At 41.4% G+C, this 27,025-nt stretch overlaps 1 protein-coding gene across 2 annotated transcripts; it reads left to right on the top strand.

Moving 5' to 3' along the window:
- The first annotated feature begins 1,641 nt into the window (after positions 1-1,641).
- Positions 1,642-27,025, top strand: LOC138756059 (fatty acid-binding protein 1, liver-like). Of its 2 annotated transcripts, none has more exons than XM_069922734.1 (5): positions 1,642-1,848; positions 19,880-20,033; positions 21,433-21,605; positions 22,903-22,995; positions 26,900-27,025. In XM_069922734.1, the coding sequence occupies exons 2-5, from the start codon at positions 19,967-19,969 to the stop codon at positions 26,966-26,968; spliced, it is 402 nt and encodes a 133-aa protein (XP_069778835.1). In that variant the 5' UTR covers positions 1,642-1,848; positions 19,880-19,966; the 3' UTR covers positions 26,969-27,025. The 2 variants fall into 2 exon arrangements, with proteins under 2 accessions (XP_069778835.1, XP_069778834.1); XM_069922733.1 differs by having other exon boundaries at positions 1,642-1,869.

The following is a 27,025-nucleotide window of genomic DNA, read 5'->3' as shown; positions in this document are numbered from 1 at the left end:
TTATCAAAGCAGATACCGCAAACCTGTCACAGCGCCAGTGACCGGGGTTCGAACCTGGCGCTGTCTGTAAGGAGTTTGCACATTCTCCCTGTTTCTGTGTGGGTTTCCTCCAGTTCCCACCCACCATTTAAAAGGTCAATTAAGTGTAATTGGGCAGCATGGCCTCATGGGCGGAAAGGGCCTGTTACAGTAGTCTACATTTAAATATAAAGGAAACAAATTTAAGGTGAAATGGGGAAAACTTTGAAGGAGTTCTTTGGGGCAACATTTTTTACACAAAGAGGTGGAAGCCTCGAACAAACTGTCAGGAATGGAGCAGCAATTTTAACAATAGCATTTAAGAGGCTTTGAGGAGTATGTAAGGAAAAGAGGGATTCAGATCATTTGCAGGTAGAATAGATGTTCTAGTCTATGCTCTGGAGCAGGGGTGGCCAACCTTTTAATTTTTAATCTTTAATTGAGAAATACAGCATGGTAACAGGCTATTTCAGGCCACATGTACGTACCAGGAGTGTAGGTCAATTGGGCGCCACGGACACATAGGCGTCCATGCACTCCCTTCTCCCCGTAGTGACATCTCCGAATTGTGCCAAAATGTCTAGCACCAATCTGTGAGTGGTAAAATGTCCAGTGCCAAATTGTGGAGGCCAAAGGTCCAAAATGTCCGAGACCTGTGAGGAAGCAGAGGGCTAGAGAAATTACACTGGTCATAGAGCATCCTTTTACAACCCTATTGTGCAATTCTGATTGTCCCATTACAGACACATGTGAAGCCCTTGGAAAGAGTACTGAAGAGGTTGACCAGAATTTTTTTTTTTTGGATTAAAGGGGTTGTGCTATGGGAAGAGGTTGGGCAACTTGGGTGGTTTTGTCTGGACTGCCAGAGGGTAAAGGGAGACTTGATGCAAGTTTATAAAATAATGAGAAATATTGATAGGGTTAACATATCGATGGAGCTGTTTGCACAATGCTTTTACAGCAGTAGTGGGACCGGGGCTCAATTCCTGCGCTATCTGCATGGGTTTTCTCCGGGGACTGGATTCCTCCCACCATTTGAATCGTACCAGAGATATAGGTTAATGGGGTGTAAATTGGGCGGCACAGACTCGTGGGCCAAAATGGCCTGCTACTGTGTTGTATGTCTAAATTCAAAATTTAATGTCACCTGCTGGAGGACATGTATTCAAGGTGAAGATGAGAAAGTTTAAAGGAGATGTGGCGGCAAGTTTTTTAAAAAATCGAGACTAATAGGCATCTGCACGGGCTGCCAGGGGCGGCGTTGAAGCAGATATGATAGAAGCATTTAAGAGGCTTTTAGATAGACACTTGAATGTGCAGGAATATTGGGAATATCATGTGCAAGCAATATATCGTTAGTCAAGCTTGAGCATCATGTTTAGCCCAGACATGTGGTTGCAGGGGCCCGTACTGTACTGTTCAATGTTCTGTGTTTTGGATTGTAAGCCTATGACCACATAATCTTTCTCACCTATAGGTTATGGCCCCAAGACCATTCAACCTTGTCGAACACTCATCAAACCCATGTGACTTCATCAAATCCATATGATCTCATCAAGTCCTTGTGACCTCATCAAGTCCTTATGACCTCATCAGTCCATGTAGCTCTATTATTGCAGTTTCATTGTTTGGTCCATTTTATTGTGTGAAACTAGTTACAAAGAGTGCATAGGTTGTGACCAGTAGCATAATCAGCTAAACTTTCCACCTTCATTGCGCTCTACTCCTAGAGACTTTGATTTGAATGAAGGAACAGGCTTGATGAGCTGAATGGTCTAATTCTCCTGCGTCGTCTAGTCCTCACAGAGGAGAAGAGGAACCTCTTAAAAAGTGGGGTACCAGTGATTAGAGGTCAGCTGTAATATGGAGTTGAGAGTATAATTTGATAAGCATGATATTATTAAGTGACAAGAGTAAGGTTGAAGGGCCAAGTAACCTTCTCCTCCATTCAATGTGTTCTGACTGCCCTGTACTTGGTGCTGTGTGCTTAGAGAGTGTAAACGTGACACAGATTGTTAAGGTAGAAGACCATTGGAACTGGCCAAATACCAGGGGTGTAGTGCTAATTTTTGAGCTGCTGGAGCTCCCCAAAAGTGGCGACAAGGAGGGGCCGGAGCTGTCGGCAGCACTGCACCCCTGCCAAACACGTGGGGAACCTTGGGAGGTTATAAAGCAATTCTGAAAAAGAATCCTTGGGAAAGTGAGCTATCTTAGTCCAGAAGGTCACTTCCACCGAAGAGACTCAACACGGAGTCTATTGATTCCTGCAATACACATCAAATCAAGGTTAAAGCCAAAGCTATTGACATTTCATTGAATCTTTAATTTTTTTACATGTACTCTCTAACCTCCTTTCCAACTTGCTGCCTCCCTTCTGAAAAAAAAACAACGAATTGTCAGATGAAAGAATCCACTGCAGTCATCAGAATTGTGAACGGACATCTCATTAATAAAAGACGATACCTTACACTGTCCAACTGGACTTTTCTCTTTAACATTATACTGTGTGCTTTTGTTTTATTACCAAAAACATAGAACAGTGCAGGAGCAAAACACGTAAGTCTGCAGACACCATGATTGAAATAAAAACACAACGCTGGAGAAACTCAGCAGGTCAAGCAGTGTACTTTATGTCGCAAAAGATGAAGATACATCACCAACACTTTGGGCTTGAGCCCTTCAAGTTATGGCAAAATGTAGGCAGATGTCCAAACAAAATAATTACAGGGGTGGGGGGAGTGGTGTAGAGGAAGGCAGAGGGAGGAGCACAGTCCAACAGGCAAGAGGTAAGATAAGGGAGAGAATGTACACCAGCAAGCAGGGCGAGAGGTGAAAGGTTCCGTGAATGAAGAGGGAAGGGAGTGGAGAGCTGGAGGAAAGAAGACAGATGGACTGAGAAGGAAGAGAGAACAGGGAGTTGAAACCGGAGAAGTCAATATTAATGTCATCCAGTTGGAGAGTGCCCAGATGGAAAATCAAGTTACGCTCCTCCAATTTATGCATGATTTTGTATATCAGTACATGAGGCCACTGACAGACATGTCAGCATGGGAGTGGGGCACATAAATGAAATGGTTGGTCACTGGGAGATCCCTGAAGGTGCCCAGCAAAGTGATCTCCCAGTCTATGTCCAGTCTCTCCGATGTAGAGAAGGCCACAACGGGAACCCTGGGTACAGTAAAAGACTCCCGTGGATACACGTGAAATGTTCACTTTAAAGGACTGTTTAGGGCTCCAAATAGTGGTGAGGGAAAAGGTGTAGACACAAGTATAGCACTTCCTGTGACCACAGAAGAAGGGGCCAAGGGGGTGATTAATGGACAGGGATGAGTGGATGAGTGAGTCACAGAAGGAGTAGTCCTTATGGAAGGCAGAGAGGGGAAGCTGTGTCTAGTAGTCGTATCATGTTGGAGGTGGTGGAAATCACGGAGGATAATGTGTTGGATGCAGAGGCTAGTTGGGTGGAAGGTGAAGGCAAGGGAACCTTGTGTTTGTTGTGTCTGCAGGCAGAGGGGGCCATGGCAGATGAGCGGGAAATGGAGGAGACCCATGTAAGGGCTGAATTGATGGTGGTGGAGGGGAAACCACATTTTTGGAAGAAGGAGATATTTAGAATAATTTGGTCTGGAAGACCTCATCTTGGAGGCAGATACAACCACGACAGAGAAGTTGGAAGAAAGGAATAGAACCCTTGCAGGGTACTGGGTGTGAAGAAGTCTGCAACGTAGGAACAGGCCCTTAGGCCTGTGATGTCTATGCTGAACACAAATCTCTTCTGCCTGCACATGATAATACTGTATATCCCCTGATTTACTGCTTATGTAAGTCTATTTAAGTTCTACTGTTGTATCCGTATCCATCATTACTCCTGACAGATCCATCCAGGCCCCTACCACTCTGTAAAAAAAATGTGCCCACTGCATCCATTTTAAACACTCTTCCACCTTCTTACACTAAAACCAGGTCCTTTAGTCTTTGACATTTTTTCCCTAAGAAAATTATTCTGCCTTCCCTATCTATGCATCTCATAATTTTATAAATTTCTGTCAGAATGACCCTTAACATTTAAGTTTGCCCAGTTTTTCCTTATATAGCTCGTGCATTCTAATATAGTCGGCATCCTGGTAAACATCATTCATATTATTTTCAAAGCCTCTAAATCCTTCCTTATAATTAGGCAACCAGAGTTGTACACAAGTTCAAGTTTATTGTCATCCAACTGCACAAGTACAACCCAACAAAACAGCATTATCTGGTTCTTGGTACAAAACACAGACACACCGTCAGACATAACACACATACAGACAAGCAATACTTATGCAGGACGAATATACATATATGCTGCAAATAAATAAATATTGTTTTGTAAATATTGGAGCCAGAGCATTAGTGTGAGCAGTTCCTTTGGTCGTTCAGCACTCTCACTGTCCTCGGGAAGAAGCTGCTCCTCAGCCCAGTGGTGCTGGCTCTGATCCTCCTGTATCTCTTCCCTGATGGGAGTAGCTGAAAGGTGCAGGTGGAAGGGATCCACAATGATTTTGCATGTCCTATTCAGACAACGATCCTAGTAGATCACGTCAATGGGTGGAGTGGGGGGAGAGACCCCAAAGATCTTCTCTGCCACTTTTATTGTCCTGTGGATTGACCTCTGATCCATTTCTCTGCAGCAACTGTACCACACTGTGATGCAGCTGGCCAGGATGCTCTCAATAGAGCTCCTGTAGAAAGTTAACATGATGGTGGCCCTTAGCCTTGCCCGCCTCAGTCTTCTCAGGAAGTCCAATCGTTGTGTTGCGCCTTCCTGACAATGATGAGGAGATGTGTGTCTATGATAGGCTACTTGTTAAGTGGAATCCAAGTAACTTTGCGCTCAACTCATTTCAATTAAATTAACCAGTGGTTTCTTTCACTGGACACCAATTTATTTCTAAAAGGTTTGCTTCTTGAAAATGAATTGGAGATTATGATAGACAACTTCAAGCTGAACACAAAGATAAGTTCAGTATTGCGCAGGAAGTTGGAGAAACAATCAATTAACTTTTATTGAATTTAGCATATTTAATCGCATGAAGACGCTGACACATTGTGTTAGTGCAACTGACCGAAAAATGTTTTGCCGCTGTTTTTCATTTGTACTCAGCGTCTGATGGCTCTAGTGTCAATGTCCAACAATCGTTGGCAGCATTGATGGATTCCAGTTGCCTTGATGCCCTTTTCAACATGTTCGTCACTGACTACACCAAGAGCAGCAGTGAAAAGTCCAGGTGTGAATGCAGACCATGAAATTTTAATAACCTGTTGCACTTTGTGGGTTTTTTTAGACTTATAGTAGACTTAAAATATGACAGGAAGTCACGCAAATGTCATATTTAAAAAACTGTTCATGATAGGAAAGTTTTATGGTGATTTTTGTGATCAGCAGTTCAAAATACTTAAAATAGACCCAAAACAGTTCAGGAAGCAAAATCTTCATTGTCCATTGTTATTCCTTTGAATTTTCTACTCTTGAAGGCTGTGGAGGTTCAGACATTGAGGTAGTTCAAAACAGGGCTCAATTTAATTCTTGATTTAACTTGTACAGCTTAGATATGTTACACCAGAGCAAGACTCACATGGTGAAAGATCAGGCCCTGGAGATTGCCTTAGAATAGCGAGATTTGTGGGGACAGGTACATCATTCCATGGAAGTGGTGACACAGGTGGACAGGGTGGCGAAGGTGACACAGGTGGAGAGGGTGGCGAAGGTGACACAGGTGGACAGGGTGGCGAAGGTGACACAGGTGGACAGGGTGGCGAAGGTGACACAGGTGAACAGGGTGGCGAAGGTGCACAGGTGGACAGGGTGGTGAAGGTGACACAGTTGGACAGGATGTTTGGTGCTCTTATCTTTTTTTTTAAATTTTATTTAATAGCCATGATAAACCATAAAATGAAAAAATACAGCTAGAGAACTGTTCATGACTTGGAGGAGGGGACAAAATACATACATGATATATTTTATGTAAGTGTAAATACCCCCTACAACATCCCTCCACCCCTACCCTAACCCACCCATCCCTCCCCACCCCCCTATAAACTACCCCAAAAAAGAGAAAGGAAGGAAAGAAAGAAAGAGGAGATCACATATCATAGCTCTTACCTTTACTGATCAGTACATTGAGTACAGGTGCAAAGTTACCATGTTAAACTGTACAGGATGATGATCAGACCACACATGGAGTATCGTGTGCCGTTTCGGCCACGCAGCGAGATTAAAGATGATATTAAGCAGAGAAGAATGCAGAAGGAAGTTCATGGAACTGCAAGGTTTAATTAATAAGGAGCGGCTAGATAGGCTGGGGCTAAGTGGAGAAGGGAGAAGAATTAGTTGTTTTTGTAAAATGTTTTATTTACAATTTTAAATCTTATGACATTAATTATAACATATCAATACAAACATTATATAATTGAATAACACCCCCCCAACCTCCCTCATCCACCCAACTAATACCCTCCCTCCTCCTCTACCCATCTACAAAGAAAGAAGAAAGGAGATCATCTCTAAAGACAACAATAATCAACCTTTTAGCTGTGGAGACGGAGACGTCCACCGGAGCGGATCAAGAGATTAAATCTTCATACCAAGAGTTTTTAAATATAGGCTCCATACTTCTACAGAATTAGATGTTAATAAAGCCATGAGTGCTATAGATAAGGTAAATATCCATGGCATTTTTACAAAACTAGCTGAATCTAAAATGAGATTCAAGGAGAGAGGGGAAAGATTTAAAGTGAGTTGATAGGCATATGGAAAAATTGCCAGAGGAAATGGTGGAAGTGGGGAAACTTGGATGTTTTAAAGACATAGGGATGGGTACATGGATAGGAAATATTTAGAGAGATATGGGAAAATGTAGGCAAGTGGGACCAACATAGACAAGTTGGGCCTGTGATGCCCTGCAGCAGCAGTGAGCAGACACAAACTTGAAGACTGCACAACAGGCTTTATTCAGCTGAAAGTCTCTGCTACAGTAGTGGCTGTGATGGTGGTTCGCGAGTGACTGGCTCTGGAGAGGTTGGCTCTCGGTCGGGTGATTGACAGCCGGGCGGGTGGAGTTAGTCCCCTAGGGTTTATTCAGGTCGGCTGAATGACAGCAAGCCAACTGTAGTCTGTCCTCCGGTGGGCTTCCTGCAGGCATACATTTCCAGAAAGCGTTTGATAAGGTGCCGCACAAGAGACTTATCAGTAAGTTACAGGAAAGTGGAGTCCAGGGAAGTATATTGGCCTGATTGAAAATTGGTTGTCTGACAGGAGGCAGAGAGTCGGGATAAATGGGAGTTTTTCAGGTTGGCAGAGAGTGGTAAGTGGGGTGCCGCAGGGGTCAGTGTTAGGCCCACAACTGTTCATAATTTACATTGATGACTTGGAGGAGGGGACAAAATGTGGTGTAGCCAAGTTTGCGGATGACACCAAATTGAGTGGAAGAGCAAATTGTAATGAGGATGTGGAGAGCCTGCAGAGGGATAGAGTTAAGCTGGATGAGTGGGCAAAGGTCTGGCAGATGGAGTACAATGTTAGTAAGTGTGAGGTTATCCACTTTGGCAAGAAAAATAAAAGAGCTGAATATTATTGAAAAACTACAGCATGTTGTTGTGCAGAGGGACTTGGGAGGGCTTGTGCATGAATTGCAAAAAGTTAGGTTGCAGGTGCAGCAGGTTATTAAGAAGGCAAATGGAATGTTGGCCTTCATCACTAGAGGAATTGAATTCAGGAGTAGGGAGGTAATGTTGCAACTGTATAAGGTACTGGTGAGACCACACCTGGAGTACTGTGTCCAGTTCTGGTCTCCATATTTGAGGAAGGATATACTGGCTTTGGAGACGGTCCAGCGGAAGTTTACTAGGTTGATCCCTGGGATGAAGGGGTTGACTTACGATGAAAGATTAAATCATCTAGGATTGTATTCGCTCGAGTTCAGAAGAATGAGAGGAGATCATATAGAAACATATAGGATTATGAAGGGTATGGATAGGATAGATGTAGGAAGGTTCTTTGAGCTGGCCGGGGAAACTAAAATGAGAGGACACAGTCTCAAGATTCGGGGGAGTAGATTTAGGACAGAGATGAGGAAAAAAAGGTTTTCCCAGAGTAGTGAATGTTTGGAATTCTCTAACCAGGGAAATGGTTGAGGCTGCTTCATTAAACATATTTAAAATTTGATTAGATAATTTTTTACATGATAGAGGAATTAGGAAATATGGGGAGAAGGCAGGTAGGTGGAGTTAGGTCATAAATTAGATCAGCCATGATCATATTGAATGGCAGAGCAGGCTCTATGGGCCATTTTTGGCCTACTCCTGTACCTACTACCTATGTTCCTATGTACAGAGATCGCCCCCTGCAGTAGGCTAAAGGCGTATCACAGGGCCAAAGGGCTTGTTTCTCTAATGTTGAAAGCTATAACTCTCTGGATAGTTTGGATGTCAAGAAATTATGGGGATTAGGCAGGAACATGGTTGGCACTGACACAGTAACCTAACCATGATCTTGGAAGAGGAGGCTCAGAGGGCTAGATGACCTCCTGCTCCTAATTCTTACATACTTTCCTCAACAGTACTTTCAGGTACAAGTCCCTCATCCCTCAGTTCCCTTATTATCCTAATAACTTTTTTATTCTCAGATTTCAGTTTATTTGTCGGAGTGCATACATGACATCACATACAACCCTGAGATTATCTTTCCAGCAGCGTGCAAGAATTATGACTAATTGGTGGTGTATAAAAACTGTACACAGCATAAACCTGTAAAAAAATAAAGAAATGTGAACAGATAATGAATGTAAACAAACTGAGGGTGCAATACAGAGAGAATAAAAAAGAAAGTCAATAAAGTGCACAAGTAAAGGTCCTTAAATGAGTCCCTGATTGAGTTTGTTGTTGAGGAGTCTGATGGTGGAGGGGTAGCAGCTCTTCCTGAACCTATCAATCATATTGAAGAAGTCTCACCCATCTCTTGGGCAGAGCATTCCGAAGTTTCTGTAAATATATGGGTCGAGAAATTTTTCACCTGACCTGGTTGACTACTTCTGTTGAGATTCCGACCCTGGATGTAAACTCCTCACCTGGGGACATCAAATGCTTCACTAATGAGCTTCAAGTTAAGAAGCCATCCATCCTTACCCAGTTTGGCTGACTCTTCAAATTTCAGATAATTTATTTGTCAGAGAACATACATGACACAGATACAACTCTGAGATTCTTTTTCCTGCAGGCGAGGCAGAATAAGCACTAATTGGTTGTGCAAAAATACTGTACTCAACGTTAACATGTAAACAAAGAAATGAAAACAAACTGACTGTGCAATAGAGAGAGAAAACAATCAATAAAGTGCAAAATTAAGAGTGTGAGTCCCTGATTGAGTTGGTTGTTGAGGAGTCTGAACCTGAACCTGGTGGTGCGGTCTTGTGGCACCTAGACCTCTTTCCTGATGGCAGCATTGAGAACAGAGCATGTGCTGGGTGGTGTGGATCCTTGATGATTACTGCTGCTCTCCGACATCAGTGTTCCCTGTAGATGTTCTCGAACGTGGGAGGATTTTGCCTGAAATGTCCTAGGCTGTGTCCACTACCTTTTGCATGGATGAATGCTTGTATCAGGACTCTCACATGTAAACCTGGTTGATGTTTGTATTCACACCCACTTGGTTTTCACAGGCCTTTATCAAATTGAGGACAACCTAAGTCTACACAATGCACCATAAGTACTTTAAATTTTCTTTCTTCCCCCCTCAACTCAAAATAATTTGGAGAACGATAGACCCAGGGTTGAGAATTTTGATTGAAGAAAGGCTAATTATGAGGAGTTCAGAATGGATTTGGAAGGTGTGGACTGGGATAAATTGTTTTATGGGAAGGATGTAGAAAGAAAATGGAGGGCAATCAAAGGTGAAATTCTAAGGATACAGAGACAGTGTGTTCCTGTTAGGATGAAAGGAAAGGTTAAAAGTTTTAGGGAGTCTTGATTTTCAAAGGTTGTTGGAAATACAGTTCAGAAAAAGGGAGAGGTGTACAAAAAGTATAGACAATCTTAAGAAGGAAATTAGAAAGGTTAAGAGAAGATATGAGGTTGTTTTGTCAAGTAAGGTGAAAATAAATCCAAAGGGTTTCTACAGATATATTTGGAGCAAAAGGATAGTGAGGGATAAAATTGGTCCCCTAGAGGATGAGAGTTGACAGCTATGTGTGGAGCTAAAAGAGATGGGGGAGATTTTGAGAATTTACAAAGGAGAAGGATATTGATCTGTATAAAGTAAGGGAAATAAGTAGGGAACTTATGGAAATGATGGTGATTAAAGATGTGGAAGTACTGGTGCTTTTAAGAAAATAAAAGTGGATAAGTTTCCAGGTCTTGACAAGATATTCCCTAGGACCTTGAGGGAAGTTAGTGTAGAAATAGTAGGAGCTTTGATGGAGATATTTAAAACATCATTAGTATCGGGAATGGCGCCGGAGGATTGGAGGGTAGCTCGTAGTTCCAACATTTAAAAAAAGGTGCTAGGAGTAAATTTAGTAAGTATAGGTCTGTAAGCTTGAAGTCAGTGGTGGGAAAGTTAATGGAAAGTATTCTTAGAGATGGTATATATAAATATTTGGATAGGCAAGGTTTGATTAGGAACAGTCACATGGATTTGTCAGGGTAAGATCATGGTTGACAAACATTGAATTTTTTGAAGAGGTTACTAGGAAAGTTGATGAGGGTAAGGCAGTGGATGTTGTGTATATGGACTTTAGTAAGGCCTTTGATAGGGTTCCTCAGGGATGGTTAGTTAAGAAGGTTCAATCATGAGGTATTAACACTGAAGTAGTAAAAGGGATTCAACCATGGTTGAATGGGAGATTCCAGAGAGTAGTGGTAGATAACTGTATACAGATTGGAAGTTGGTGACTAGTGATGTGCCTCAATGTTGAGTATTGGGTCCATTACTATTTGTCATATACATTAATGATCTGGATGATGGGGATGAGGTGGCAAATTGTATTAGTAACCATGCAGATGATACTAAGATAGGTGGAGCTGTGGATAGCGAAAAAAGGGTTCAAAGCTTGCAGAGGGATTTAGGCCAGTTAGAAGAGTGAGCTTAAAAATGGCAGATGGAGTTTAATGCAGTTAAGTGTGAGGTGTTACATTTTGGTAGGGCTAATCAAAATAGGACGTACATGGTGAATGGTAGGGTATTGAAGAATGCAGTAGAACAGAGGGATGGGATCTAGGAATAATGGTACATAGTTCCCTGAAGCTAAAGGGTGGTTAATAAAGCTTATGGCATGTTGGCCTTTATAAATCAGAGCATTGAATATAGGAGATGGGATGTTATGTTAAAATTGTACAAGACATTGGTGAAGCCAAAGTTTGAGTATTATGTACAGTTGTGATCATAACAGTATAGGAAAGATATTAACAAATTGGAGAAATTGTAGAGAAGATTTACAAGAATGTTGCTGAGATAACAGGGTCTAAGTTATAGGGAAAGGTTAAATAAGTTACGTCTTTATTCTTTGGAGCATAGAAGGTTGAGAGGGGATTTAATTGAGGTATTTAAAATTATTTGGGTAAAGATAGAGTTGACATGGAGATGCTTTTTCCTTTAAGAAAGGGGGAGATACAAAAGAGAGGACATGAGTTGAGAGTTAGGGGGCAAAAGTTTAGAGGAAACATGAGGGGGAACTTCTTAACTCAGAGAGTGGTGGGTGTGTGGAATGGGCTTCCAGACAAAATGGCTGAGGCAGGCTTGATATTAGCATTTAAGGAGATGTTGGATAGGTATACGGATGGGAAAGGAATGGAGGGTCATGGGTTGAGTGTAGGTTAGTCGAGTTAGGTGGGAGAAAGTGTTCGGCATGGACTAGAAGGGCCAAGTTGACCTGTTTCTGTGCTGTAATTGTTATATGGTTATGAAAAAAAGTACCGAACCTGCCCCTCCAAACAAAAAAGTTAACCCCACGCTCCTCATTTTGCTAAGATTTGTTACTTTGATCTCACAGTGGTGAGTGAAGTTACCAGGACATTGTTGCAATAATAATGAGTTTACATTCACAGACAATGCGCTAAAATTTACTTGTTGAAACCAAACAGGTACTTAGTTTAAAAAAAACCCAGAATAGTATAAATGAAATTAAATTAAAAAGATAATAAATACAACAGATAGATATACAAACACATACGAAGGCTTCAGTCGTGCCCATGGTTAAGATAGTAAGGGGAAGTTCAAGAGCCTGACAACCATTAGAAAGAATCTGTTCTTGAACCTGGAGGTGCTGGTCTTCAGGCTTCTGCACCAAAGGGAGCAGTGAGAAGAGGTTTTGACCAGGATAAAGAGGTTGCTTTTTAATCTTGGCGGTCTTCTTGAAATGCCTTTTTGGCATCTCACATAGAGGCCTTCAGTGGATGGGAGGGCAGACATGTGATGGCCACGTTTTCTACCTTCTGCACTTGAATGAGCAAACCTGGTTGTGATGCAAGCAGCCAGTATAGTTTCCACAGTGTACTTGTAAAAAGGATTTTATAATTATTCAATGAAATGCAATATCTCCTCAGACATTTTTGAAAGTATAAACATCAGTATGCATTCTTCATGGTTGCTTCAATGAGCTGACTCCAGGGAATGTCCCAGGGATTCGAAGATTCTAATTGTCTCCACCTCCATCCAATCATGGTTCCTCAATCCTACCCTTCGAAAAATCAGTAGTAAGTCCCTGGATCTTATAACCATATAACCACTTACAGCACAGAACAGGCCAGTTCGGACCTACTAGTCCATGCTGTAGCAAATCCCCACCCTCCTAGTCCCACTGACCAGCACCCGGTCCATACCCCTCCAGTCTGCTCCTCTCCATGTAACTATCCAGTCTTTCCTTAAATGTAACCAATGATCCCTCCTCGACCACGTCTACCGGAAGCTCATTCCACATCCCCACCACCCTTTGCGTAAAGAAATTTCCCCTCATGTTCCTCTTATAATTGTCCCCCTTCAATCTTAAACCATGCCCTCTAGTTTGAATCTCCCCCACTCTTAATTGAAAAAGCCTATCCACATTTACTTTGTCTGTCCCTTTTAAAATCTTAAACACCTCTATCAAGTCCCCCCTCAATCTTCTACGCTCCAGAGAAAAAAGATCTAGTCTGCAGAACCTTTCCCTGTAACTCAAACCTTGAAATCCTGTCAACATTCTCGTGAACCTTCTCTGCAATCTCTCTATTTTGTTTATATCTTTCCTATAATTTGGTGACCAAAACTGTACACAGTACTCCAAATTTGGCCTCACCAATGCCTTGTACAATTTCATCATAACCTCCCTACTCTTGAATTCAATACTCCGATTTATGAAGGCCAACATTCCAAATGCCTTCTTCACCACACCATCAACCTGAGTATCAGCCTTGAGGGTACTATTTACCATCACTCCTAAATTCCTTTGTTGCTCTGCACATCTCAATAGCCTACCATTTAATGCATATGACCTATTTAGATTTGCCTTTTTAAAATGTAACACCTCACACTTATCTGTATTAAATTCCATTAGCCATTTCTCAGCCCACACCTCCAGCCTTCCTAAATCACCTCTTAATCTACGGTAATCCTCCTCAGCAACAAGATCTCCATCCTCAACCGATGGTCAGAACACTTCCAATCTCTTTTCAGTGCCAACCGCTCAGTCCAAGAATCCGCCCTGCTCCAGCTCCCTCAACAGCCCTTAAGGCTAGAGCTGGATGAGGTCCTCACCCGGGAAGAAACATATAAGGCAATTGAACAACTGAAAAGTGGCAAAGCAGCAGGTATGGATGGAATCCCCCCAGAGGTCTGGAAGGCTGGCGGCAAAACTCTGCATGTCAAACTGCATGAGTTTTTCAAGCTCTGCTGGGACCAAAGAAAGCTGCCATAGGACCTTCGTGATGCCATCATCATCACCCTGTACAAAAACAAAGGCGAGAAATCAGATTTCTGCTCTCCATTGCAGGCAAAATCTTCGCTAGGATTCTCCTAAATAGAATAATACCTAGTGTCGCCAAAAATGTTCTCCCAGAATCACAGTGTGGCTTTCGTGCAAACTACTGACATGGTCTTTGCCCTCAGACAGATACAAGAAAAGTGCAGAGAACAAAACAAAGGACTCTACATCACCTTTGTTGACCTCACCAAAGCCTTCGACACCGTGAGTAGGAAAGTGCTTTGGCAAATACGAGAGCGCCTCGGATGCCCCCCAAAGTTGCTCAACATGGTTATCCAACTGCACGAAAACCACAAGGTCGGGTCAGATACAGCAATGAGCTCTCTGAACCCTTCTCCATTAACAATGGCGTGAAGCAAGGCTGCGTACTCGCACCAACCCTCTTTTCAATCTTCTTCAGCATGATGCTGAAACAAGCCATGAAAGACCTCAACAATGATTTATGGTGTGAAAAATAAAAAATTTAAAAAAAAAAAAAAATGAAGACGCTGTTTACATCCGGTGCCGCACGGATGGCAGTCTCTGCAATCTGAGGCGCCTGCAAGCTCACACCAAGACACAAGAGCAACTTGTCCGTTAACTACTCTTTGCAGACGATGCCGCTTTAGTTGCCCATTCAGAGCAAGCTCTTCAGCGCTTGACGTCCTGTTTTGCGGAAACTGCCAAAATGTTTGGCCTGGAAATCAGCCTGAAGAAATCTGAGGTCCTCCATCAGCCAGCTCCCCACCATGACTACCAGCCCCCCCACATCTCCATCGGGCACACAAAACTCAAAACGGTCAACGAGTTTACCTATCTCGGCTGCACCATTTCATCGGATGCAAGGATCGACAACGAGATAGACAACAGACTCGCCAAGGCAAATAGTGCCTTTGGAAGACTACACAAAAGAGTCTGGAAAAACAACCAACTGAAAAATCTCACAAAGATTAGCGTATACAGAGCCGTTGTCATACCCACACTCCTGTTCGGCTCCGAATCATGGGTCCTCTACTGGCATCACCTACGGCTCCTAGAACGCTTCCACCAGCGTTGTCTCCGCTCCATCCACAACATTCTTTGGAGCGACTTCATCACCAACATCAAAGTACTCGAGCTGGCAGAGTCCGCAAGCATCGAATCCACGCTGCTGAAGATCCAATTGCGCTGGGTAGATCACGTCTCCAGAATGGAGGACCATCGCCTTCCCAAGATCGTGTTATATGGCGAGCTCTCCACTGGCCACTGAGACAGAGGTGCACCAAAGAAGAGGTACAAGGATTGCCTAAAGAAATCTCTTGGTGCCTGCCACATTGACCACCACCAGTGGGCTGATATTGCCTCCAACCGTGCATCTTGGCGCCTCACAGTTCGGCGGGCAGCAACCTCCTTAGAAGAAGACCGCAGAGCCCACCTCACTGACAAAAGACAAAGGAGGAAAAACCCAACACCCAACCCCAACCAACCAATTTTCCCTTGCAACCGCTGCAACCGTGTCTGCCTGTCCCGCATCGGACTTGTCAGCCACAAACGAGCCTGCAGCTGACGTGGACATTACCCTTCCATAAATCTTTGTCCGTGAAGCCAAGCCAAAGAATCTTCCTCATTCTCCACAACACCACCAATCTTTGTATCATCCGCAAACTTGCTTATCCATTCTCCACCCCTACTTCCAGATCGTTAATATAAATAACAAACAATAGTGGACCCAGGACCGATCCCTGAGGAACTCAACTAGTCACCGGCCTCCAATTGGACAAACAATTTTCTACCACTACTCTCTGACACCTCCCATCCAACCATTGCTGAATCCATTTCACTACCTCCTTATTTGTACCTAATGCCTCCACCTTTTTTCCTAACCTCCTGTGGGGAACTTTGTCAAAAGCTTTACTAAAGTCTAAATAGACAACATCCACAGCTTTCCCTTCATCAACCTATTTTGTAACCCCCTCAAAAAACTCAATCAGGTTTGTCAAGCATGATCTGCCCCTGACAAAACCATGCTGATTACTCCCTATCAATCCCTGTACCTCCAAATATTTGTAAATACCATCCCTCAGAACACTTTCCTTCAACTTACCCACCACAGATGTCAGACTCATGGGCCTATAATTCCCAGGTTTACATTTGGACCCTTTCTTAAACAGCGGAACCACATGCGCCACCCTCCAATCCTTTGGCACTACCCCCATGACCAATGACATCCTAAATTCTCTGTTAATGGCAACACTATCTGTCCACAAGCCTCCCTGAGTGTAATTGGGAATATTTTGTCCGGTCCCGGAGATTTATCCACCTTTATCTTTTTCAACACAGCCATCACTACCTCCTCGGTTATCCTTATATGCTTCATGACCTCCCCACTATTTTTCTTTACTTCAACTGGTTCAATATTTTTTTCCTTAGTGAATACCGAGGCAAAGAAATCATTTAAAATTTCCCTCATCTCCTCTGACCTCACTCAGCCAAGTGGTCCAATTTTATCCCTCACTAATCTTTTACTTTTAATGTACCTATAGAAACCCTTTGGATTTATTTTTACTCTGTCTGCCAAAGCCTCTTCGTGCCTTTTTTTGGCCTTTCTAATTTCTTTCTTAAGATTTCTTCTACATTCCTCGTAATCCTCCTTCAAATTCTCAGCTCCCTGCTCTTTATACCTCTTGTACACCTCCCTTTTTCTCCTAACCAAATTTCCAATATTTCTCGAAAACCAAGCCTCCCTATGACTTCCAGCCTTTCCTTTGATCCTCACTGGGACATAACTACTCTGTACCCTCAAAATTTCTTTTTTGAATATCCTCCATTTTTCATTTACATCCTTACCTGAAAATATCCTGTCCCACTCAGTACTTTCCAAATCCCTTCTTATTCCTTCGAAATTTGCTCTTCTCCAATCCAGAACCTCAACTTTAGGCCCCTCCTTGCTCTTCCCTAAAACTACCTTAAAACTAACAGAATTATGATCACTAGACCCAATTGGTTCTCCAACATTAATGTCCGCTACCTGACCTAGCTCGTTCCCTAACAGGAGATCCAGTATTACACTGTCCTGCATCGGTTCTTCTACTAATTGATTCAGAAAACAATCTTGAACACATTTATCGAACTCTAGCCCAGCCAGCCCTCTAACCGTATGGGTATCCCAATCAATGTGAGGGAAGTTAAAATCTCCCATGATCACTACCTTATGATTCTCACACATATACGTTATCTCCCTATAAATTTGTTCCTCTAATTTTCTTGGCCCATTTGGTGGTTTGTAATACACCCCTATTAGCACCCTCATGCACCCTTCACCCCTCAATTCCACCCAAATAGCCTCACTGGACAATCCCTCCAGACCATCCTGCCACCTCACGGCAGTAATGTCCTCCTTAACAAGCAGAGCAACTCCTCCTCCTTTTTTACCCCCTGATCTATCACATCTAAAACAAACATATCCTGGAATATTAAGTTGCCAGTCCTACCCCTCCTGTAGCCAGGTCTCACTAATTGCCACAATATCATGACCCCAAGTATCTGTCCATGCTCTAAGCTCATCTACCTTGTTCACTTTCCTTCTTGCATTAAAATATATGCATTCCAGAGAATGACCCTCACCTATATTCTCTTTTCTACCTTTTACCCTAATCTCCATCCTACCTTTGTTATCGTTATTATTCCTATCTAGGTGGCCTTGACACTGCATCTTGATGAGATTGAGCGAAAGATTGTCATTCTGGCACCACCCAACCAGATTCTTCATCCTGTATTTCGATATCATTTTCTGTCATTCAGTCGACAGCGATGGCATCATAAAAGAAACTCATTTGGTTGAGTTAAATGGATTGACAGCAGAAAAATCTAGTGTTTTCACTAATCTGCAGATAATTTCCCAAACAATTGATTCCTCAATTAAGATTTGCCTAGAATTAATTGTTCTGGATTGAATGCCTCTATTGCTTTGTAAATTCCTCTACAAATAACATGATTTCAATCAACAAACTTGTTTTCTCATGAATGCTTGGTCTAAACTCCTATAAATTGTCCCCTAAAGTTATCCTTTGCTAGTCTAGCTCTTCCTTTTGCAAAGCTATTGATTTTCCTTTGAAAAGGTACTGATTTTAGAATTTTCTCATTTGCTATTTCTTCTCTTAGTGAAGGTGGTTTTTGAATTGATTTTTGGCTTCTTAACTGCTGTAGCTCTCGATAGTAAGCTAATCAGATATATTTCAGCAAATATGTGTGAAGCTATTAAGGCCTTGATGAAGAAAGGTTTGTGTATTTGTTTAAAATAATTGGGATAATCCACAAGTTTCCCCTGTTCCTGAAAGGGTGTAATCATGGAGTTTAACATTTCTGCCACTTGCCTAATTATCTTTGTGTTTAGTTTTTTTTCCCTTGTTTGGTTTGTTATCCATCTTGAGTTTCTCTTGATCTGAGCACCTTGCTGGGACTTTTAGTCTCTTCCTGGAAGTTAGTCAAATATTTTCCTGGTAAAGGAAGGAATGTTAATGATGAAATGGATTAGGGAGGATCTCTGCACAACTGAGATTTAATTGCTGAAGTAGTTTCATTAATGCTATATTTGTACTAATATTTGATTAATAAGGTATTAAATCAATTAGATTCTAATTTGCATGTGGAGGTTCTTGAACTAGACTTTAAACTAGATGTCTGAATCGATTATCCTAGCGTGCAACCAAAATTTTAAGTTTAACATTTATCCACAACTTCTGGAATGAACTTTTCACATTTGCTTACTTTGGATGGATTGTCTACTTTATTTTGACCATGTCCAGATATTTTGTCTCAAAATATTTTGAGGCCTCTTCTGGTGACGGATACTAACTAATGGTGGCTAGTGTGGAATCTGCTACTTGTAATCTAAATTATTTAGAGGATGGATTCACGGCAAGTTTAAAGGTCACTCAAAAAAAAAAAATCAAATGGGGGAATCTGCACAAGGTCTTGAACTGGTGGGGAGACTGGGCTTAAAAATAGTAAGTGGAATACTATGGGGAAGTGCATGGACATACAATTGAGTGGAAGGGATAAAGACTAACTGGTATTCTGCTTTGCACTATGGGAATTTTATTTACAAATAAAGCTTGAATTTGTCATGTGACCTGTACAAGTTTAAATGTGGACATACATCACAATAACAGGCCCTTCCAGCATAAAGTCCATGCTATCCAATTGATTGACAAATGCCATGTTTTGGAGGGTAGGAGGAAATCCATGCACACATGGGGAGAGTGTACAAATTCATTACAGAAAGTGCTGGTCATTGGTGCAGTACAAATAGTTCCACTAGCCCTGCCACTCTCTAGACAAGCAAGTTTTTCCTGAGCTTGTCTTGTTACCATCTGTGGTCAAAAAAATCTCCTGAATGACACATCCCTTCACATTACAGGGTACACCCAATGTGACTTCTCCCAAAGAGTGGTGAGATCATTGTCCAGATGTAACTTCCCAATGTAAATGCAAACATATTTGATATGTTACCTTAAAATAGTTGAGCAATTGGGTGGGATTGCAGGGAGGGGAGCAAACAAAATCCATTTTGTTTAAATCTACTTTTTTTCCATTCCCCATTTAAAAAAAAAAAAAAAATGCATTCAAATAAAAGAACCATTTTTGTGCTGTTACGATTGATTTTGGAGAATGGAAACTTGGAAATGGGCATAAAGAATTGAATGTTGATTTAGGATGTTGGTATAATTGAGTAGGAAACTTGTTGATACAAAAGAATGTTGTGGGCTTGTAACAATGATATTTAGATACTGGAAGGGTCAAAGATGAAATTTGTATCTAGCCAAGATACAATAAGAGAATTAGAGAATGGATGAATTTAAACCAGTATTCTGTATCCTCTTTCCCCTTCTTTCTTCCCCCTCCCCCACACACAATAGACTCTCGCTGTGCATTGAATTGTTGATATACATAACTTTGGCATCACTGCCCTATAAGATAAAGGAGTTTGAATTTCAGCACCGACAATGGATTTCAGTGGCCAGTATGAACTTCAGAGTCATGAAAATGTGGAACAATTTATGAGTGCTCTGGGTACGTTCTTTGTAGAAGTCTAAAAATTGTATCTAGTGTGCTGCATCTTCGATGTACTGCAGAATGCAACATTAAATATTTTTGCACTGACAAGTTTCACTTGCATCTTCCTTTATATAAGAAATTTCTATATATAAAATAAATTAATTTTTCACTAACTACTTTGTCTTTAATTTTAAACTGATGTATTACAAATACCCCAATGGGGCATTCCATGGATGTCTAGGTTATTCAATCCATTGTCTTTGAGTAGAGATGACCAATTGATTCCCTTTCTCAGTCTGTTTTCCCTTGGGGAAAGATTTTCCTTTCTCCATCCTCTTACTAACTCCACCTATTGGAATGTTTGTCATGAGCACTTTTGTTTTCAACTCCTCCCCATCTTTAATACAAAGAAATTTGCCCCATTGCTGTACTTTGTAAACTGTCTTGAGGAGAAAACTAAAGGAATGTGTCCAACCTGAATCCCTGTCCAGCACACTGCTCTGCTTCTGGATTTGGATTACCATATGGATTAACTTCCTTTCAACAGCACTATCAAGCTCTCTTTTAATGAGAAGGAATGCAGTAGTTCAAGGAGATGCCTTGCCATCTTGCTAGGGTGGAAAATGTGGTCTACATGGATTTTAGCCAAGTATTTGACAAAGACCCCCAGAAAAGACTCATCCAGAAAGTTGTGAGTTATGGGATCATTGGAAAATTTGCTGTATGGATTTTTTAAATTGTCTGTAGGAAGAAAGCAGAAGTAGTGGAAGGAAAGTATTCTGCCTGAAGCTCAGTGTCTAAAGTGCTGTAGGGATCTATTCTGGGACCCCTGCTTTTTTTATAAAAAAAAATGTGACTTGGCTGAAGAAACAGATGGATGGGTCAGTAAGTTTGCAGATGATACAAAGAGTTGTGGATGAAGCTGAAGGATGTCAAGGGTTACAAGAGGACATAGACAGGATGCAGAGAAGTGCAGATGGAGTTCAATCTGGATAGGTGAGGTGAGGCATATTGGAAGGAAAGCCAGAAGGCTGAGTAAAGGCTTGATCAGTTACTTAGTGAACAGAAGGACCTTGGGATGCAAATCCATAAATCCCTCAAAGTCATTGCACAGGTTGATATGATAATTAAGGCCTATGGGATGCTGGGATTCATTAATAGAGGAATTGAACTCTGGAGTAGAGGTCATATTACAACTTGACAAATCTTGGTAAGACCTCAGTATTCAGTTATGGTCCCATCTTTATGGGAAGAATGTAGAAGCTATGGAGAGGGTACAAAGGATTTTTAGTGTTGCCTTGTGTTTTTAAAAAAAAATTTAGTTAACTTCGTCACTTAAGTTGCATCTAATGTTTTCTATATATTGCACTGTTAATGTAATTCTGATTATAGTAGCAATGTGTTCCTCTGCTAGGTGTTCCAGATGATACAATTGAGAAGATCAAAAATCTAAAGAGTGTTACTAAAATTGTACAAAATGGGAAAGACTTTATAGTGGCTGTTCAAACTGGCAATCAAATGCTTGTTAATAATTTTACCCTTGGACGTGAGACCCATGTGGAAACTCCTGCAGGAGAGAAAGTCAAGGTAACATAATTTTTTCAACAGTAATTAGAGCTTTGGTAACATCTGTACCATTGAGTCCAGAGGACCCCGAAGCACAGCAGCAATAGAAATTCACTAAGACAAATGGTGACTTAAACAAAGGTTGCTTTTAATTATCTTTAAACATGAAAACAGGATCACATTAACTTGTTACTATTTACTTCAACCCCTTCTAATTCTAAGTGCACGTGTATGTAATGTGTAGATGTTCAGTAAAGTTCTTTAATTCACAGACCCAACTCACTTCACTCCAAGTTCAATGGTATCGGGCAATGCTTGTGTTGTGCACAGAATTTAACATTTCACCAGGCTATGGTGCTTACAGATAAATGGTTAACACTCGGGAAGGTTCTTGTTGGTTTCAGAGATTTGTTGCTTGTTGGACCCACACAAACTGATTTCCTCCGATCAGCCACTTCAGTGTCTTGATGAAGAAACTTGCCCCATGGATTTTCCAAATGATAACCACTTCTCGGTCACCAAAGTTCCTCTTGTTTTCCTTAATTCAGGAGAAACACTCCAGCCAGCCCTTCCTCTTGTAAGGGCTACAAGGGTTTTCAACAGGCTGAAGTTGGAACTTGCATCCCTGCCAGCTTGCCATGTTGCAGCATCAAAAGCCACTGCAAAACTGTTCTCTAAGAGAAATCCTGTTTGGTCTTTCCTCTCTCTGCTTTTATTTTAAAAAAAACAAATGACCACTTCCAAGACTCAAACACAATCTTTTAAAGATCTTGATCAGCACTTAAGCTAGACTTTGATTTGTACCTGCTTGTGAAGGTTTCAATTTCTTTCTTTGGAAAGACTGGTGCCTCAATGCCTCTTTCAGCAAAACTCTTGCATTTTAAGTAAGATGTATTTTGTAAGTATTACTGTTTGTGAAGTGAGCTACACAGTTAAATCCCCCACTATACATGTATGGTATTTCAACAAAGTCTGTAGATGCTGGGGTTGAGAGCAATACACAAATTATACTAGAGAAACTCGGCAGTTCACACAGCATCTGTGGAAAGAAAAGGTAAACCAATATTTTGGTCCTGGGCCTTTCATTGGGTATAAGCAAAATCTGGCTGGCGCCTCAATCAACAGATAGGGTGAGAAGTGAAGGGGGAGGAGCACACTCTTTAACTGATAAATGGATGCAGGTGGAGGGGTGTAAGAGAGAAAGTTCACTGATGGGAGACAGGGATGGTAGATCCTATTTGCAAACCTGATTAAGTTTTTGGTGTAAAACCTGAATATTTAAATGTTTTTGATATCTGATTTCCATTTTTTCTCTTAGGCCATAATGAACCTGGAAGGACAAAATAAGCTAGTCGTCAAGGCCAAAGACATTACTTCAGTTGCTGAATTTAATAGGGATCTTCTGATTAATGTAAGTTTCCATTGGTGGACTATCTGAAGAATTCTTCACTGAAGAATGTGGGTTTAAAGCTGTGGTACTCAACCTTTTCTCGTATTCCCTATGCCATAAATGCTCTGTTATTAGTAAGGGATTGCTTAAGGTGGGATGTGGGTGGGAAGGTTGAAAAATCATTGCTCTAGACTCAATTGTTACTGAAATATTTTGCTTGAGAAAATGGTCATTGGCCAATTTCCTTTGGAAATATGAAACTGTGCAGTTTGAAAACCACTTAATTGACTCATTATGTGCGCAGTTGCCAATTTCCAAAGGAAATTGGCCAATGACCATTATCTCAAGCAAAATATTTCAGTAACAATTGAGTCTAGAGCAATGATTTTTCAACCTTCCCTTCCACATTTTCACCTTAAGCAATCCTTTACTAATCAGAGCTGATGGCATAGGGATTACTTGGTATGTGAGTGGAAAGAAAGATTGAGAACCATTGGTTTAAAGTCTGCAGGTGCGTGGAATACGCAAGTGCAGATCAGGCAGCATCTATGGCAGGGGTGGCCAAACTTGCTTAACAGAAGAGCAGCAAACTTCAGATGTTTGAGAGCTATAGCAATCATGCGATTGCAAGCCACACCCACTAACACTCAATCAGGTGGCCATAATACCCGAATGTAACTGTCGGGAGGCCACCTGAAAGTGGAGAACCCGTCCCTGAGATGTACTTATTCAAGTGGAGGTATATTCTCCACCGAGGTCCCTAGTGGGGCGGGGGCTGATGACCATCAGCTGGCAACCCAACTCCCCATGCCTGACAGCCCCACTGCCTCGCGACCCAACTCCCCGCTGCCTGACAGCCTCCCAGAGCGGAAAGTTGCCCACCCCAGTACAGTTTTGTTGGGGAAAGTATCTTCCAATCCTTGCAAAATATCCATTTGCAAAATGCTGATCGACTGCAGATAATGAAGAAGCACTGTTTCAAAGGGAGCAATTTTGTAAAAGATTTTTTCTAATCAAGTCTACACCAAATGCTCCCCCTGGGCACCTCAAAGCAGCAAGGCAAAGCGGCTAGCAGCTTTGCCGCTTGCCGAGCAGTGGGCAGGCTGTTGACAGTCAACTGGCAACCTACTGCGGACACCTACACTCCCTGCTGGCGATAGCTACTCTCCCCGCCAATGGCACATTACATGTCAGAGCCACATGTAGCTCACGAGCTGCCACCCCTGATCTATGGGAAGCAAAGGGCACCCAACATTTCAAGAGTGAGCCTTCAATGGGGTATGAGCAGAAGTGATGGAAGATGAGGAGGAAGGGACAGGGGAAGGAGCACAGGTGAGCAGGCAAGGGGGTGGGGGGAGGTCATGGGTGGATTATAGGTAGGAGGGTAGAAGACAAAGGGATGAGGGAAAGGATTGGCTTTCTGGAGAGTGCAGGAGCCAGAGGAAAGGAGACATGAGGAAATAAACTTGCTAGAGGGCCTTAATGGAAACTGAAGTCTGCATTGTATCTGGTTGGAGAGTGCCCAGATGGAATATTAGGTGTTATTTACATTGCGTAATGCAATGAATAGATTTGTCAGTGTTGGAATGGTGTGATAAGTTGATATGATTGGCCACTGGAAACCCATTATTCAGTGAAGATGCAAATAAGAGGCTGAAGCTAGCATGTTTAAAGGAGGGTATTGTCTGCTAACTTGCACTAACCCAGGGGTCAGTGAATTAGGTTCCTCCCAGGAATGTTGCTAACAGCAACAGGCTGAGATTTTGCACTTCCAACCAAGATCCTGATTTTTAAACTATTCAAATAGACCTAAACTTGGAATATTAATGCAGAATGTGCTGGGATATTTAGCAGGTTGGGCAGCTTTGGCAGAGAGAAGAAAGATTGCGGTGGAAAGGATTAGAATTCTGTAAGTTCACCAGCCTGAAAAATTAATACATTTGTTCTCTCCTCAAATGTTGCCTGGCCTGTTGAATGTTCCTGGCATTTTAATTGGTGGATTTCACAGCTGAGCAAAGTCTGCATATACTGGGGTTGAGTGTGAGGTGAAAATTTACTGGAGAAACTCAGCAGGGTACATGGTGTCCATGGGGAGTAAAGGGTGACCAATGTTTTAAGCCTGGTTCCTTTGTGTGATATAAGCAAAAATGGGCTGGTGCCTGAATAAATGGGTGGCAGGGAGAAGGAAAGAAGGGGCAGGGAGAAATGTAGGCTCACAGAGGAGGTGTGGAGGAGAGAGGAACACTGGCTAACAAGTCTGGGATCGTAGGTGGACACATGATGGGAGGGTAGAAGAGAAAGCTGAGGTGGTGGGGAGCTGGAGGAGACATTCCAGTGTCTGCCTTTTGGCTTGAACCTGACAAAATATTGGGTTACCCTTTACTTACTGTTCATACTATATGACCAGAGTTTCTCCAACACATTTGGGTATTGCAGTGGATTTCTAGAATTCAGAAAAGGAAGATGAACCATTGGGTAAGTGATCTAAAAAAAAATTAGAATTTGGGAACAAACAAAATGCAAAAAAAAAAGCAAGCTTTTTTGGATCACTTACCCAATGGTTTGTCTTCCTTTTAAATGAAAGACCATGATCTGATGCCTCCACTCAGTTAAAGTTAGTACTGGTGGACTCCAGTTAATCCAGCAAAGGGAGATACAAACCTACAGCTCAAATTTGACCATGTGCTGGCCTGGAAGGTGAAGGCTACTCACCACTGACAAAAATGTTAAAAAAATATATATATTGAAAATGTATATATTAAAAATGTATTTAAAATGTTTTAATAAAAATATTTTTATATTTTTTAAAAATATTTTAATAAAAATAATTTTAAAAATTAAAAATATTTAAAAAAAAATTATATATATATATATATAAATATAAATATAAATATAAATATAAATATATAAACATATAAATATATAAATATATAAATATATAAATATATAAATATATAAATATATAAATATATATAAATATAAATATATATAATATTTTTTAAAATATTTTTAATTTTTAAAATTATTTTTATTAAAAATTTTTTTAAAAATATAAAAATATTTTTATATATATATATATAGTATGAATCCCTATCTCAATCTTCCATACATGTGACTTTCCAAGTCTTTTAAATGCCCCTAATATTTTGGCCTCCACCACCATTCCTAGCAAGGCATTCCAGGCACTCAGTTTTAAAAAAAAACACCCCGATGTTTCCCTGAACTTGCTTCCCTTCACTTTGTACATGTGTCCTCCAGTGTTTGCTATTCCTTCCCTGGGGGAGAAAGGTGCTGGTTGTCCACCCTATCTATGCCTCTCATAATCTTGTAGACCTCTATCAAGTCTCCTCTCCTCCTTCTACACTCCAAAGAGAAAAGTCCCAGCTCTGCTAACCTTGCTCAAGACTAATTTTCCAATTTGGGTAACATTTTGATAAATCTTCTTTTGCCCCCTCTCTAACTTCCACACCTTTTCTACAATGAGGTGACCAGAACTGAACTCAACACAGAGCGTGGTCTCACCAGAGGTTGGAGTTGCAACATGACATCTTGAATTCCATTCTCTTCTTAATGCCGCCGCACATTCCCATAAGATAGCTAAGGAGGTCTATCAACCTGCACAGTCATCTTGAGGGATGTATTCATTTGGACCCCAAAGTCCCTCAATTCATCCACTCTTGAGTAACTAATCATTAACCCTGTACTTGGCCATGAATGGGCAACAATATCACTGTATATGATGGGTATAAAGGGACCTGTTAAAACTGGTGTGAGGATGGATAACCATGCCTTAAATGGCTAGTACATGTCAGAACAGTGTTTCTGTCTCATCGGCGATATTTGTTCTTGGGTTCCAGCTTTGAAACTACTTGTCCAGTATTTTGTGCTCATGGTTGTGATGAACTTGACATGCATTTCATTTCAGACAATAACTTTGGGAGATATTATTTACAAGCGGATCAGCAAGAAAGTTGAAGATACTGAAGAAGATTGATGTAGCTTATTATAATTGTTTAAAAAAAAAAATAATAAATAAATGAGTGACTAGAAA

The sequence above is a fragment of the Narcine bancroftii genome, chromosome 3 (assembly GCF_036971445.1).
Source record: "Narcine bancroftii isolate sNarBan1 chromosome 3, sNarBan1.hap1, whole genome shotgun sequence".
In the NCBI taxonomy this organism is placed as follows: Eukaryota; Metazoa; Chordata; class Chondrichthyes; order Torpediniformes; family Narcinidae; genus Narcine; species Narcine bancroftii.
The sequence above is the reverse complement of the archived record's forward strand: the minus strand, read 5'-3'. Positions and strand labels throughout refer to the sequence as shown.

Coding starts and splice junctions, on each gene's coding strand:
- LOC138756059 (XM_069922734.1), top strand. CDS start 19,967: ATGGATTTCAGTGGCCAGTATGAACTTCAGAGTCATGAAAATGTGGAA. Junction 21,606..22,902: donor CTGCAGGAGAGAAAGTCAAG/GTAACATAATTT, acceptor TTTTTCTCTTAG/GCCATAATGAACCTGGAAGG. Junction 22,996..26,899: donor ATAGGGATCTTCTGATTAAT/GTAAGTTTCCAT, acceptor ATTTCATTTCAG/ACAATAACTTTGGGAGATAT.